Raw genomic sequence first — 12,622 nt, forward strand, 5'->3', positions numbered from 1 at the left:
TTCATGAAATATCAAAATACCACGAATGGCAATGTAGAAGAACGTCATGATTTATGCCCATGAGTGGGCTTTTCTAAATGAGCACTTACGATGGATTAATTTTTTTCTGGCCCCAGAAAAAGCTGGCAGAACCAGCACAATAAACTCTTTGTTTCCGACAAAAGTGGAACAAACCCGCAAAACGTAAGTTTAGTGAACCATTCAACAGAACTAGGACAAGCAGCAGACACCGCTCTCATTTGACCATCTGTTTTTAGAAAAATAGCAAAGAGTGAAACCCAATGGGCAAGATTGGAACAAAAGCCACACTGATCCGCTAGAAGTGTGTCAAACAGAAACACATTTCAAACATTTTCTACTTTAGCACTTTCACCAAGTTTAAAAAAGTTGCAACAGATATAAAAATAAATCGTATTGATTCCATTATCATTTATTCTGAAATCTCCAAATAGTTCAACTGATTTTTCATACATATCCTATTGTGAGAAACCAAACAGGCCAAAATTACAATATATCACTTTACTCACTCGAGTTAATAGTAAATATTATATTCCTTCCAAATACACTTGTGGAACCGCACAAATTTTTGGGGGGTTATTTACAAACATTTCATTTAATAAAGACCTTTATCATTTTCCACTTTGATCCACAACTACCCAGAATTTTGTTCCACATTAATGACTGCACTCATTACTTTATTGCTGTATACCTTGATTTTCGCAATAAACTAGTTCTTTAAACTTCTGTGACCCAAATATAGAAGGTCTGGACAATACCTTGTAATACCTTGTTGACGAGTATCAACAAGATAATAATAATCCCTCCAAAAAAACCAAAAAACAATAATAAAAAAAAATTGGTCATTTTCAATCTACGACTGTTTGTGGGACATTGCTGTTCGCAATTGGCTGCCGCGTTCGCCCACAAATATACAGTCAATTCACTTTACAGTGTGTTCTGTGAAGCGCTTTGGGACGTCCTCCCGATGTGAAAAGCGCTATATCAAATGCAAGGATTATTATTATTATTATATTATTACTAGGATATAATCATATTAGTTGTTCCATTCACTATAAAATGAAACAGTTTCTGCTGCAAAATATGTCTATTTATAGTGCTAGCAACTAGTTGCATTTCTTAGTTCCCTTTATTCCCATTATGTCATTAAAAACACAGTAAATTAAAAGTGCAGGACACACAAACTATTTCAATATTTTCTGAGCTGGTTATTTTCATATCTCCCTTTTACAATAACAATTTGGAATTATATAACACCTTAAACAGAGAGATAATGTCTCAAAGTACTTTACAAAGACTGAATGCGAGGCTGAGCTGGAAGGGAGATGTGAAAGGGTTCAATCAGTTAAAAATGAAGATAGCATATACTTAACACACATGAAGTCTGAATTATTTCTAAGGTTGTTATTTTCATAGCCTCCACTTCAGTTAAGTTAGTGAAAATAACAGCTGTGTTTTTTTTAAAGAAAAAACACACCGTGTTTAGAAACACTTCTTAAACTACTAATTTAAGGGCAGTTTGTATTTGCCACACCCAAAAAAAAACCTTGTTTAAATGTGTAGCATTTAGTTGTAAGTGCAGTTCAGCTGATAGGACTCTGATCTCTGAGTCAGAAGACTATAGGTTCAAGGCATCGTGACTTTGAGCTCATCATCCAAGATGACACTGTAACACAGCATTGTGTTGGTGGAGGCGTAGTCCTCTTGAAATTATAAAAAAATCAGAGGTTTCATCTACCTGTTCAGGCACAACCCCATGGCACACTTCAAAAAGAAGGGAGTTTCCTAATGTCTTGGCCAACAATTCTCCAGATTTTAAAAAAAATCTTCATTTATTCCATGACTCATTTTGGGTGATTGCTGAGCACAAATTGGCCGCCAGGTTCATCTCCAATTACACTTCACAGAAACTTTTGTAAAGCACTTTAACATGTTCTTCGTATGATAAAGCGCACAACATTAAAGGCAAGGATTATGACGCATGGGACCCTTAAAATACTGGATAGACAATGTTTGACAAAGAAAGTCAACCGTGACTCCAATTCACACTTCAACATGTGAAGTACACTATCCTAGAAGGCAGAATCAATCAGGATGGTTGAAATTGAAAAGACCAAATAAAATGTGTTAAGATTGCAATTATTTGATGCAAAGATCTGCAGTATTTATGTCATGAGGTCATAAATTAGAATCTTGGTTTGACAAATCATCTAAAATATTTTATATTAATATGCACCATAATGATCCTACAATTTCATACAGCATAAGTCATATCACGAGGACATCCCAAAACACTTCGCATGATTTATTATAAAGTGCAGTGACCATGCATGTTGTAGGTCAACACCGCAGTCAATTCATGCACAGCAACATCCCACAAAGTGCTCTGAAGTAAATGAACATTTTTTGGGGGGGCTGAGGAATTGTTTAGGCAGGTGATCAGGGGAAACTCGCCATATATTGCACGCCTGCATATACCTGTACAAGAACACTGCCAACTGCACAATACTAAACAAAAAAAGACAAATGCCATCATGCGGTTCGGTTTGACACAGTGTAAAGTTAAAGTGTTAACAAAACAGGTTGTGAAAATAAACCTCAGCCAAAATCACGTGGCCGTCAGCAACCCAAGTAACTAAATTCTTCCACTTGTTGAGCGACAAGATGTTTAACCAACAGCAACTGCCCCTCGACCCGACGGTAGGTTCAATGCGCCAACGGTGCCCGGTCGGAGGTGGCGGGTGTTAAGTGAACAGAATCTAGTGCTGAACAAGGCAGTCAGTGAACAAACTTTCCCTGGGCCACCGATCTGCTAAAGGTGCTGGTTTATAAACCAGGCAGATAGGGACAGGTGCCACCACACCCTGTACAGAGAGACGTCTGTTAGGGAGAGTTTCTGCAGCCATTGTAACTGTGGAAACACCAGAGGCACATACACAGAGTAACAGCCCAGAGACACACACACACACACAGAGTAACAGCCCAGAGACACACACACACACACACACACACACAGAGTAACAGCCCAGAGACACATACACACACCGAGTAACAGCCCAGAGACACACACACAGAGTAACAGCCCAGAGACACACACACACACACAGAGTAACAGCCCAGAGACACACACACACACAGAGTAACAGCCCAGAGACACACACACACACAGAGTAACAGCCCAGAGACACACACACACACACACAGAGTAACAGCCCAGAGACACACACACACACAGAGTAACAGCCCAGAGACACACACACACAGAGTAACAGCCCAGAGACACACACACACACAGAGTAACAGCCCAGAGACACACACACACACAGAGTAACAGCCCAGAGACACACACACACACACAGAGTAACAGCCCAGAGACACACACACACACAGAGTAACAGCCCAGAGACACACACACACACAGAGTAACAGCCCAGAGACACACACACACACACAGAGTAACAGCCCAGACACACACACACACACACACACAGAGTAACAGCCCAGAGACACACACACACACACACAGAGTAACAGCCCAGAGACACACACACACACACAGAGTAACAGCCCAGAGACACACACACACACACACAGAGTAACAGCCCAGAGACACACACACACACACACACACAGAGTAACAGCCCAGAGACACACACACACAGTAACAGCCCAGAGACACACACACACACACACACACAGAGTAACAGCCCAGAGACACACACACATACACACAGTAACAGCCCAGACACAGTGTAGCAGAGGCCGCCCCTTACTCACCGCAGCACGAACACCCAGTTCTCTCTCTCTCTGGTGTGGGGCTGTGAGGGCTGAGCTGAGGGGGGAGGGCTGGGCTGTGTTGAGGGGGGGGGGGGGTTGGCGGGGGGGGGCTGTGTTGAGGGGGGGTTGGCGGGGGGGGGGGTTGATAGGGGGGGTTGGCGGGGCTGTGTTGAGGGGGGGTTGGGGTGGGGGGGGGGTTGAGCTGCTCTTCACTCGGGGGCTCCGGCGCTCAGAGACCACAACAGTTGTCAAACCGCCGCCGCCATTCGAAACAACCAATCAGAGTGAGTGGCTGGACAGGGGCGGGGCCACAGCTCAGAGCCCCGCCCCCCCACACCACACACACCCCCCCCACACACACTCCATACACACACACTCCCCCCCACACACACTCCATACACACACACACCACACTCCCCCCCACACACACCCCATACACACTCCCCCCCACACACACCCCACACACACTCCCCCCCACACACCCCATACACACACACACACTCCCCCACACACACCCCATACACAAACACACACACTCCCCCCCACACACACCCCATACACACACACTCCCCCCCACACACACTCCATACACACACACACACACTCCCCCCCACACACACCCCATACACACACACACACTCCTCCACACACACCCCATACACACACACACACTCCCCCCACACACCCCCACACACACACACACCCACACACACTCCCCCCCCCCCACACACACACTCCCCCACACACACACCCCATACACACACACACTCCCCCCCCACACACACCCCATACACACACACACACTCCATACACACACACCACACACTCCCCACCCCCACATACACACACACTCCCACACACACTCCCTCACACACACACACACCCCATACACCCCCCCCCCCACACACACACACCACTCCCCCCCCCCCACACACACACACCCCATACACCCCCCCCCCCACATACACACACACACCCCCACACACACACACTCCCCATACACACCCCACCACACACACCCCACACACACACTCCCCACCCCCACATACACACACACACACACACCCCCACATACACACACACACACACCCCATACACACCCCACCACACACACACCCCACCACACACACACCTCATACACACACACACACCTCACACACACACACCCCACACCAACACACACACCACACCCCACACACACAGACATACACACACAGCCCCCAGACACACAGTGAGTACCTGAATAAATAAATAAATAACCCATAGAAGCCCATAAATAATCCGGTTACAACTAAATTCTACTACAGCAACAATAAATACAATTGTTTTTACTGATAACACTTTTTTAAAATAAATTAAATTGATACAGTATTTGATCTGACATTAAACTGCAATTCTTTCTAATAAAAAACAACCATTGCCTTGGTCAAATGGCTTTTGTAACCTGTAATCATAAGATAAGCAAATCTCCCACAGTAGCCTTTACTTAAATTAGTGGATTTATAATTGTATAAACATTTCCACATCTGTGGAAAACAATTCTTACTAGAAACAGAGCAAAACATGTGTTAACATGTCTTTAACATGTAGAACTACACAGAATGAATGGCTGAATGTACTGAAAGTGACGAAAAAAATATCAGTACAGTAGAGCACAGAATATAAACACTTACAAAATCTGTTTGATCAGTTACAGCCTCACATAACATGTTTTTCTGACCTATATTCTTAGTGTGACTTATTGCTAATTAGCCACTGAGAGTGAAATCTGCGAGTGTGGGATTACAGTGGTGTGTCTGATACAATAGAGTTTACAACATTTGAAGTCAAATGAAGATATACCATCAGAACCCTCCAACAAATCATTTGTTATTAAAAGCGATCGAAAATTTAAAAATGTAATAGCAAAATGTATATTGTCTTATATTTCCAAATCTTAATTGAAATGGTGAACCTCCAATTAGAATCAAATCTCAAAATTAGTTTGAAGAGCACTAGAATTTGTTTTCAAAAACTTGTGCAATTGTAAATAGGCAACAGATAGTCTTTCCATCACACTGCTGTGTGTAATTGGCTGTGGTATTTTGCCCACAAAATATAGTCAATTCACTTTATTCTGTGAAGTGCTTCGAGACGTCTCGATGATGTGATAAGGTGCTATATGAAATGCAAAGAATATTATTATTAAATTCAATGCAATGTTCCCTGACATCTTAATAGATAAAGGCACTGTAGCATTAAGCTATAAGGAGCAGGAAAATATCAGTTAGAATCCTGGTCTATGCTGTGTTATCTGATCTCCACCTGGACAGCCGGGATTTATATTCGAGTTGAATATTCCTTGTGTTCGGGAGGGGGAAATCAGACTACTTTTGATTACTTACCTGATACTTTTGATGGAAGGTGCATGTGTATGTGACAAGTTGCTTAGCGTTTGGGCGACAACAAGAATTAATCTTGGCTTTGGTGCCAACCACAATCAAAAGACTACCAACTGCCAACGACAATTGTGAAAGTTCACACACATTGTGAGGTATTAGAGGGTGGCAGCTATGCGAGAGAGAAAAAAAAGAGAGCAGAAAAGAAAACCAAACACAATCCAAATTCAGGTCAAAACGAAACCTCTAAAATCACTGTGCCATTGGTTAGATCAATCCAGGAGTGAGAACACAATTCATATCCAACTCTCCATTCACAGGAACACTCCAAATCCACAAACAATGCTAGAGTTTGGTTCAGATTTCCTTCATTACTCAACCTTGGATACAGTCGGGTTTTAGCCCAGATCTCTGCTTGTCTCTATATCAAGAAATCTGTCCAAACATAAATTTTGTCTTTTTTAGAATCAGTTTAATACAATAACATTTTGCTCATCTACATAATCAACTTTCTACCCAAAAACGTTTTGGAGATGATTTTAGACTACTGCGCAGTAGAAAACGGTTTTCAATAACTGACCCATGTCCATTATAGAGGTGTCAATGTGTTTCTTACGAAACTCTTCCAGTGAGAAAGCTGATTGCCACAACAATCACAATTATATGCAATTGTAAATTAAGATGCTATCCAGTTGCCTCTTTAAAATCCATTCTTGATTAACATCTATACAGCCAAACTCCACAACATGTGGCACAAATTCACAGAAACTCCCAATAATCTGATATATGTTTATATATATATATATGACAAGACATTTTATACATTGGTATGAATGAAGTAGTTAAAAAGTGCCAAATATCTTTTATTAAGAAACTATTAGATCTTTGTTTTTTTGTAGATACATTGGCTTCTCTGAATCAATGGGTCAATGTAGCTACAAAACAACAAAAGATGCATTTGTCTATTCTCAGATTGGTGTGTGCATTTGTCTAATTACTATTGGGTCATGTAACTAACTGCACATGGATTCTTCATTGTACATCCCAGATCTCGCAGAGAAGAGGTGTGAATTTATGGTCATTGATTCTCCACGACATTAGCATATCTGCATGATGGTGGTTAAATGTTCTAAGTTCAGTAAGTCTGCCCAGCAGGCGAGCAAAGTGCTGAGGATCATCAGGATGGTTCAGTTTGCAGTACTTCTGTAGTATGTCCAGCAAAGGCTCCTGAAGTCTCTCCACAGCCTCACGGTGCTTCACATATGAACGATCTACAATAAAAAAAATCCTTATGTGATTGCTTTGTATTGAGAGCTGAACATGTATAGAATTAATTGACCAACAGAGACAGGATTCCCTTAAACCTTTGAGTACTGCATCACAGGTAAACCAGAAATCAGTCTGAATGTTAAAACAGCAACAGGTGAGTATGAGACTGTTTCAAGACAGAGAATGAGGCAGAGACTGACAGTCAGCTTAATAGGCACAGCGAAAGCATAAATTGAGTGAGAAACACAGAGAGAACAAATCCAAAGGGAGAATGGAGAATCCAAGAGGGAGTACAAGGATGATCCCCAGTTTTAGAGAATTGAGCTGTGAGCAATGATTAGACAAGCTAGGGCTCTTTACTCTTGAGAGAACATGATTCAAAGGGAACCTCATAGAGGTATATAACATTTTAAATGTGATTGAAAGAATAAACCCAGCAGTAAAGGGTCATTTCAGGACAGACACCAGAAAGTTCATCATGCAGTTCTGATGAAGGGTTGTGGACCCGAAACATTGACTCGTTTTCCTTTCCTTATAGATGCTGCCTGACCTGCTGAGTTTTCCCAGCTCTCTCTGTTTGTGTTTCAGATTCCAGCATTTGCAATATTTTGTGTTTTCATCCAGGAAGTTTCTCTTTACTCAGAGGGTAATGATCAACTGGAACAGGTTGCCAGGAAAGGTGGTTGATGCCAGGACACTGGACTCATTTAAAAAGCAGCTTAATGCTGTGATGGATAGGATGGGTTTTCAGGAAGGATGAGATTGGTGCGTCCAAAGGCTCTTCTTCAACCAAACCAATCTTGTGATCTAACATTGAATTTTGTCCAGAACCTACCTGGTGAAAGAATTGTAATGGCTGTTAAAAGGGCATATTCTTCTTGTGCCATCTTCAACTCTCCAATGCTTCTGTAGAAATTGAACATTGGGGTGATGTATTCTTCTGCAATCCCTATAAGTGCAGAAATAATTTCCAATTATAATTCTCCACAGCATCAATTAATCACTAAAACTCTTACTAGAAATATACAAGAAATTGTGACAGAATGAATTGCAAATTGTTGTGCAGCAATCTACAACAAAAGATAAAAAATATTTAATTGTAATTAAAAGTAATTGCTATCAACTATACTGAATTGTTATCAAATGTAGTGAATGTTTTTTCTAGGCACAGTAGCCAATTGCACCAGATCGATGTGACCTTGGTTTAATGACTAATCTCAATCTCAACCCCGACAAAGCAGATCAACCCCACTGCTGCACTGGAGTATCAGTCTAGATTATGAGATCAAGTCCCACCATTTGACTGTAAGGCAATAGTTCCGCCAACTAAGTCAAACTGACAAGTTCAGAAACATGCAAGGGACATACCTGAAGATGTGCAATCCCATCTGCCAAAATATATTCCACAACTGTTAATTTCATCACTTCTTCTTTTACGAATAATACCATTCAAGGGGAAAAGTATATTATTATCTACACAGCTGCACTAAGAATGCACATATTGAAGCACAAATATTGTGCAAAAACCTTTTAAAAAAAAATAAAATAAAATAAAAAACCTTTTTAAAAAATAAATAAATAAATAAATAAAAACCTTATTAAAAAATAAATTTAAAAAAATAAAAAAATCAGAGTAGACAATTCAATCATAACAATAATAATCCTTGCATTTGATATAGCCCCTTATGTGATTGAACGTCTCAAAGCGCTTCACAGAATATAAGGTAAAACGTAGTAACTGTGTATTTTGGGTGCAAACCATGACCGTTAATTGCACAACAGCAGTGTTCCACAAACAGTTGTGGGTTGAATGACCAAATCTTACTATTATTATTTTTTATTCCCCCCAGAAAGCGATCCGCCAATCGACTAATAATGAGGTTCCTACTTACTGCTAGGTAAACAGGGGCGTGTGAAACTTGCCTAAGGTTTCGCCCTGCCCGAATGATTGTGTTAATAAAATGTTTGGAGTATTATGCAATTACATTTTTACCCAAATTATATACACTGTCACAATAATGCTATAGTGCAGATTCTGTGAACATGGAGGTTGTTATCAAAGGAGCTGAAGGGTGGGGACAGAGAGACTAAAGGCCCAATATAAAATCTAAAGTTCCACATTTCACTAAATTACTGGAGGAAAGCTGTCTCAGTGTGGTTCAGCTCATTGCACATTTGCCTCTGGACAAAATAACAATCCCTTCTGGTTCAGTATCAGTCTCTGCAACACTAAATAACAATCCATTTGTTATAGCTATTTTCACGTTGGGAGGATATCCCAAGGCACTTCATAGAATTTATTGTAAAGGGTAAAAAGTGATGTAAAACCCATTTTGCACACAGAAACGTCCCACAAAAATCCATAACGTGAATGACCAATTTTACCTGGTGGGAATGGTTGGCCAGGACACAGGAAGAAACTCCCTTCTCTTTTCAAATAATGCTATGGGATCTTTAACATCCATCTGAACAGGTAGATTTTAAAGATTCTTATGGCATTATTTGATCCCTCTAACAATGCAGCATTTGTATTGGAGTATCAGCCTAGACCAAGGGTTAAAAGTTCTAATACGGGGCTTGAACCCACAACTCAGAGCAAAGAATGCTGCCATGTGAACCAATGAGATATTTAATATGACAAGAAGCTATATAAATTGCAAATATGATTAAGATGCCGGTTCTGTGTGTCGTTGCAGTGTGTAACTAAAACTGACACAAAACTAATGAATTTAATTTTTTTCATATTGTGTTTGGTTTTTCGCAGCTATCAGATATCTGTCAAAGTAGAGGCAAAACCCTTGGCAAATTTCTATCAACCAAACCCCCGACGAAACCATGGCAGCATTGGGAGATGAGCAACTGCGCTGAGCATTTCAGTGAGCGTATGTGTGACGGCAGTAAATCTATTTCAACAGCAGGGACCGATACAACACCAGCTGTGAGTATGACAGGGACATGTTCAAACCAGCACACATAACTCACAGTTTGTTATCACCACCAGGTGGAGCTGATTCCGGGTATTTTTCTTTTCCCCAGGAAAATACTGAACTGCAATTAACATCTTATTCGCCCACCAAAATATACAGTCAATTCGCTCTACAGTGTATTCTGTGAAACTCTTTGAGACGTCTCGAAGACGTGATAAGGCGCTATATCAAATGCAAGGATTGCTATTACTCTTAACAGTGGATGTTTTGCATTATATAAGCAAAATCATTATGAAGACATTCTTATTGGTATCACGTATTGAGGAACGTGTTGAAAAGATGTCACCAAGAATCTAAAGGGTTAGTCCTATCTATCATAAAACACTTAGAGAACCACTTCTTGTTGTGTGAGGGAGAAAAAAAAAGGACGATTTCTGGACCAATTTTCATCATGGGTTTCCAAAGGAAGGAATATTTTGCATGTTTAAATAATACACCTAAGAAAATTATTTTCTGAACAGGAGATATTGCCAAACTATATAGATACCAGATAGATTGACATGGTCTGATCTACAGACCCCTTTATGAACATCAGTTCTATTCTATAATCAACCAAAACATTGGGTTTATTCAGTACAGTCTTCAGTTTTATAGTCTACATTATGTGAATATCAAAGGATCATAATCTGGTAATGATGGAATAGAACTTGCTCCTCACTTACATAATGAGAGTGAATTACAGAACAAAATTGGGTTCCAATAATTTAGTTCACATCAGCTAAAATAATTGTCAACATTTTTAGGTTAACCAACGTGAAAGGCGCTCTATAAATGGAATCTTGTTGCTGTTGTTGTCTTACATTTACGAGGCCCATTGCAAACAGTAATGGTGCTAATATAATCTGAATCAGAGCTAGCAGTGCTAACACACTACACTTTATCCATTAAAACTGTACTCAAAATTAGCTAACACCAATAGCGTTAGGAGTGTTTATCACTAAACATGCTGTGAAACTATTGGATGTCCATCAATTACTAAATCATGTATAATGACTGCTTAGGTCTATTTTCAATAACAGCAACAATAACTTGCATTTATATAGTGTCCTTCACACAGGGTAGCATCCCGGAGCGCTTATGTTTTCAATGTATCGCCAAATAAAATGATGGATACATTCAACAAGTTCACAGTCCACAAATCAATTCCTAGAGAGGAGCTAGTTCTCAGGTATGTCTTATTTCTCCTTACTGACAAATATAAGAAATATTCATGTTTGAAGAAGTCTCAAATATCCAGATGTCAACTTTATTAAGTAGAGAACTACATGGGCACAACATAGAATTTAGTAAGTGACTCAACTATTCACAGTATACACCTTCCTGTAAAGAGATGCTGACCAAAAACAGCTTCTTTTTCACCCTCCAACTGCACATGAATAAGTTCTTAGATAGAAAGGGCAACATCAGACACAATGCATTCAGTTCTTAGAATATTTCAAAGTCATTATAGACTGTTGTGTATTCTGAGAGACATAAATGAATTATGCACAAGACTGTCCTTAGGTAAAAAAAAGGTTGACGAATGACAACGCAAAGACCAGGCTGAACAGTTCAGTCAAAAACCTCACACTTATCACACTGAGAATGTCACGTTTTAACAAAGGGGGCCAGATGATATGTTAGACCCTTGATGTCCACATTAAAATAAATATTATCTTCCCACCACACCTGGAGGCACCATTTAGTCAACTATGGCATTTTATAACAAGTGCTCCTAAATATTAAAGCAAACGTGAAAATACTCCAAAGACCACGAGTGAAAGAATCAACTTTTTAGACTCTCGCAAGTTGAGGGGTTGCTGCAAAAAGAATCAGAGCAAATTCTAGCTTGTGATGAGCCAATGACCACATTGAACAACTATGAGGTCGGAAGTACAACATTTGTTCTGGCAGAAAACTAAACACTGGACTTCCAAGTGGCTTGTGTGATTCAGAAGGTTTGTGTCATGTGTGTAGATTGAACAATGTGCCTACAAGAGGCAAAACCAATTCTTTCAAATGTTGTGTTCTATACAAATGAAACGACCCATCCCGTGAGCTTCATTTCAGACATTTGAGCTCTTACAGGATATACTCTTTCATCATTACTCTGACATATTACACCAGGTAGCAAGGTAAGTTAAAACCTGTTGGCTGGACTTAACAGGATAATACCTAACTCTCAAACTGCCTCGTCAGTGTTATGTCAGTTTA

General features: G+C 40.3%; 1 protein-coding gene across 6 annotated transcripts in view; it reads right to left on the minus strand.

Moving 5' to 3' along the window:
- Window positions 1–6,623: 6,623 nt before the first annotated feature.
- Window positions 6,624–12,622, minus strand: part of nr1h4 (nuclear receptor subfamily 1, group H, member 4) — a 32,840-nt gene continuing 26,841 nt past the window's right edge. For all 6 annotated transcript variants that reach the window (XM_042335621.1, XM_042335618.1, XM_042335619.1 and 3 more), the window contains 2 exons: window positions 8,278–8,391; window positions 6,624–7,444 (listed from right to left, as the gene is read on the minus strand). In XM_042335621.1, the coding sequence (XP_042191555.1) occupies window positions 7,206–7,444; window positions 8,278–8,391 (353 nt within the window). In that variant the 3' untranslated portion in view covers window positions 6,624–7,205. The remainder of the gene's footprint in view (window positions 7,445–8,277; window positions 8,392–12,622) is intronic.

This window comes from Callorhinchus milii, unplaced genomic scaffold (genome assembly GCF_018977255.1).
Source record: "Callorhinchus milii isolate IMCB2004 unplaced genomic scaffold, IMCB_Cmil_1.0 Scaffold5, whole genome shotgun sequence".
NCBI classification, from domain to species: domain Eukaryota; kingdom Metazoa; phylum Chordata; class Chondrichthyes; order Chimaeriformes; family Callorhinchidae; genus Callorhinchus; species Callorhinchus milii.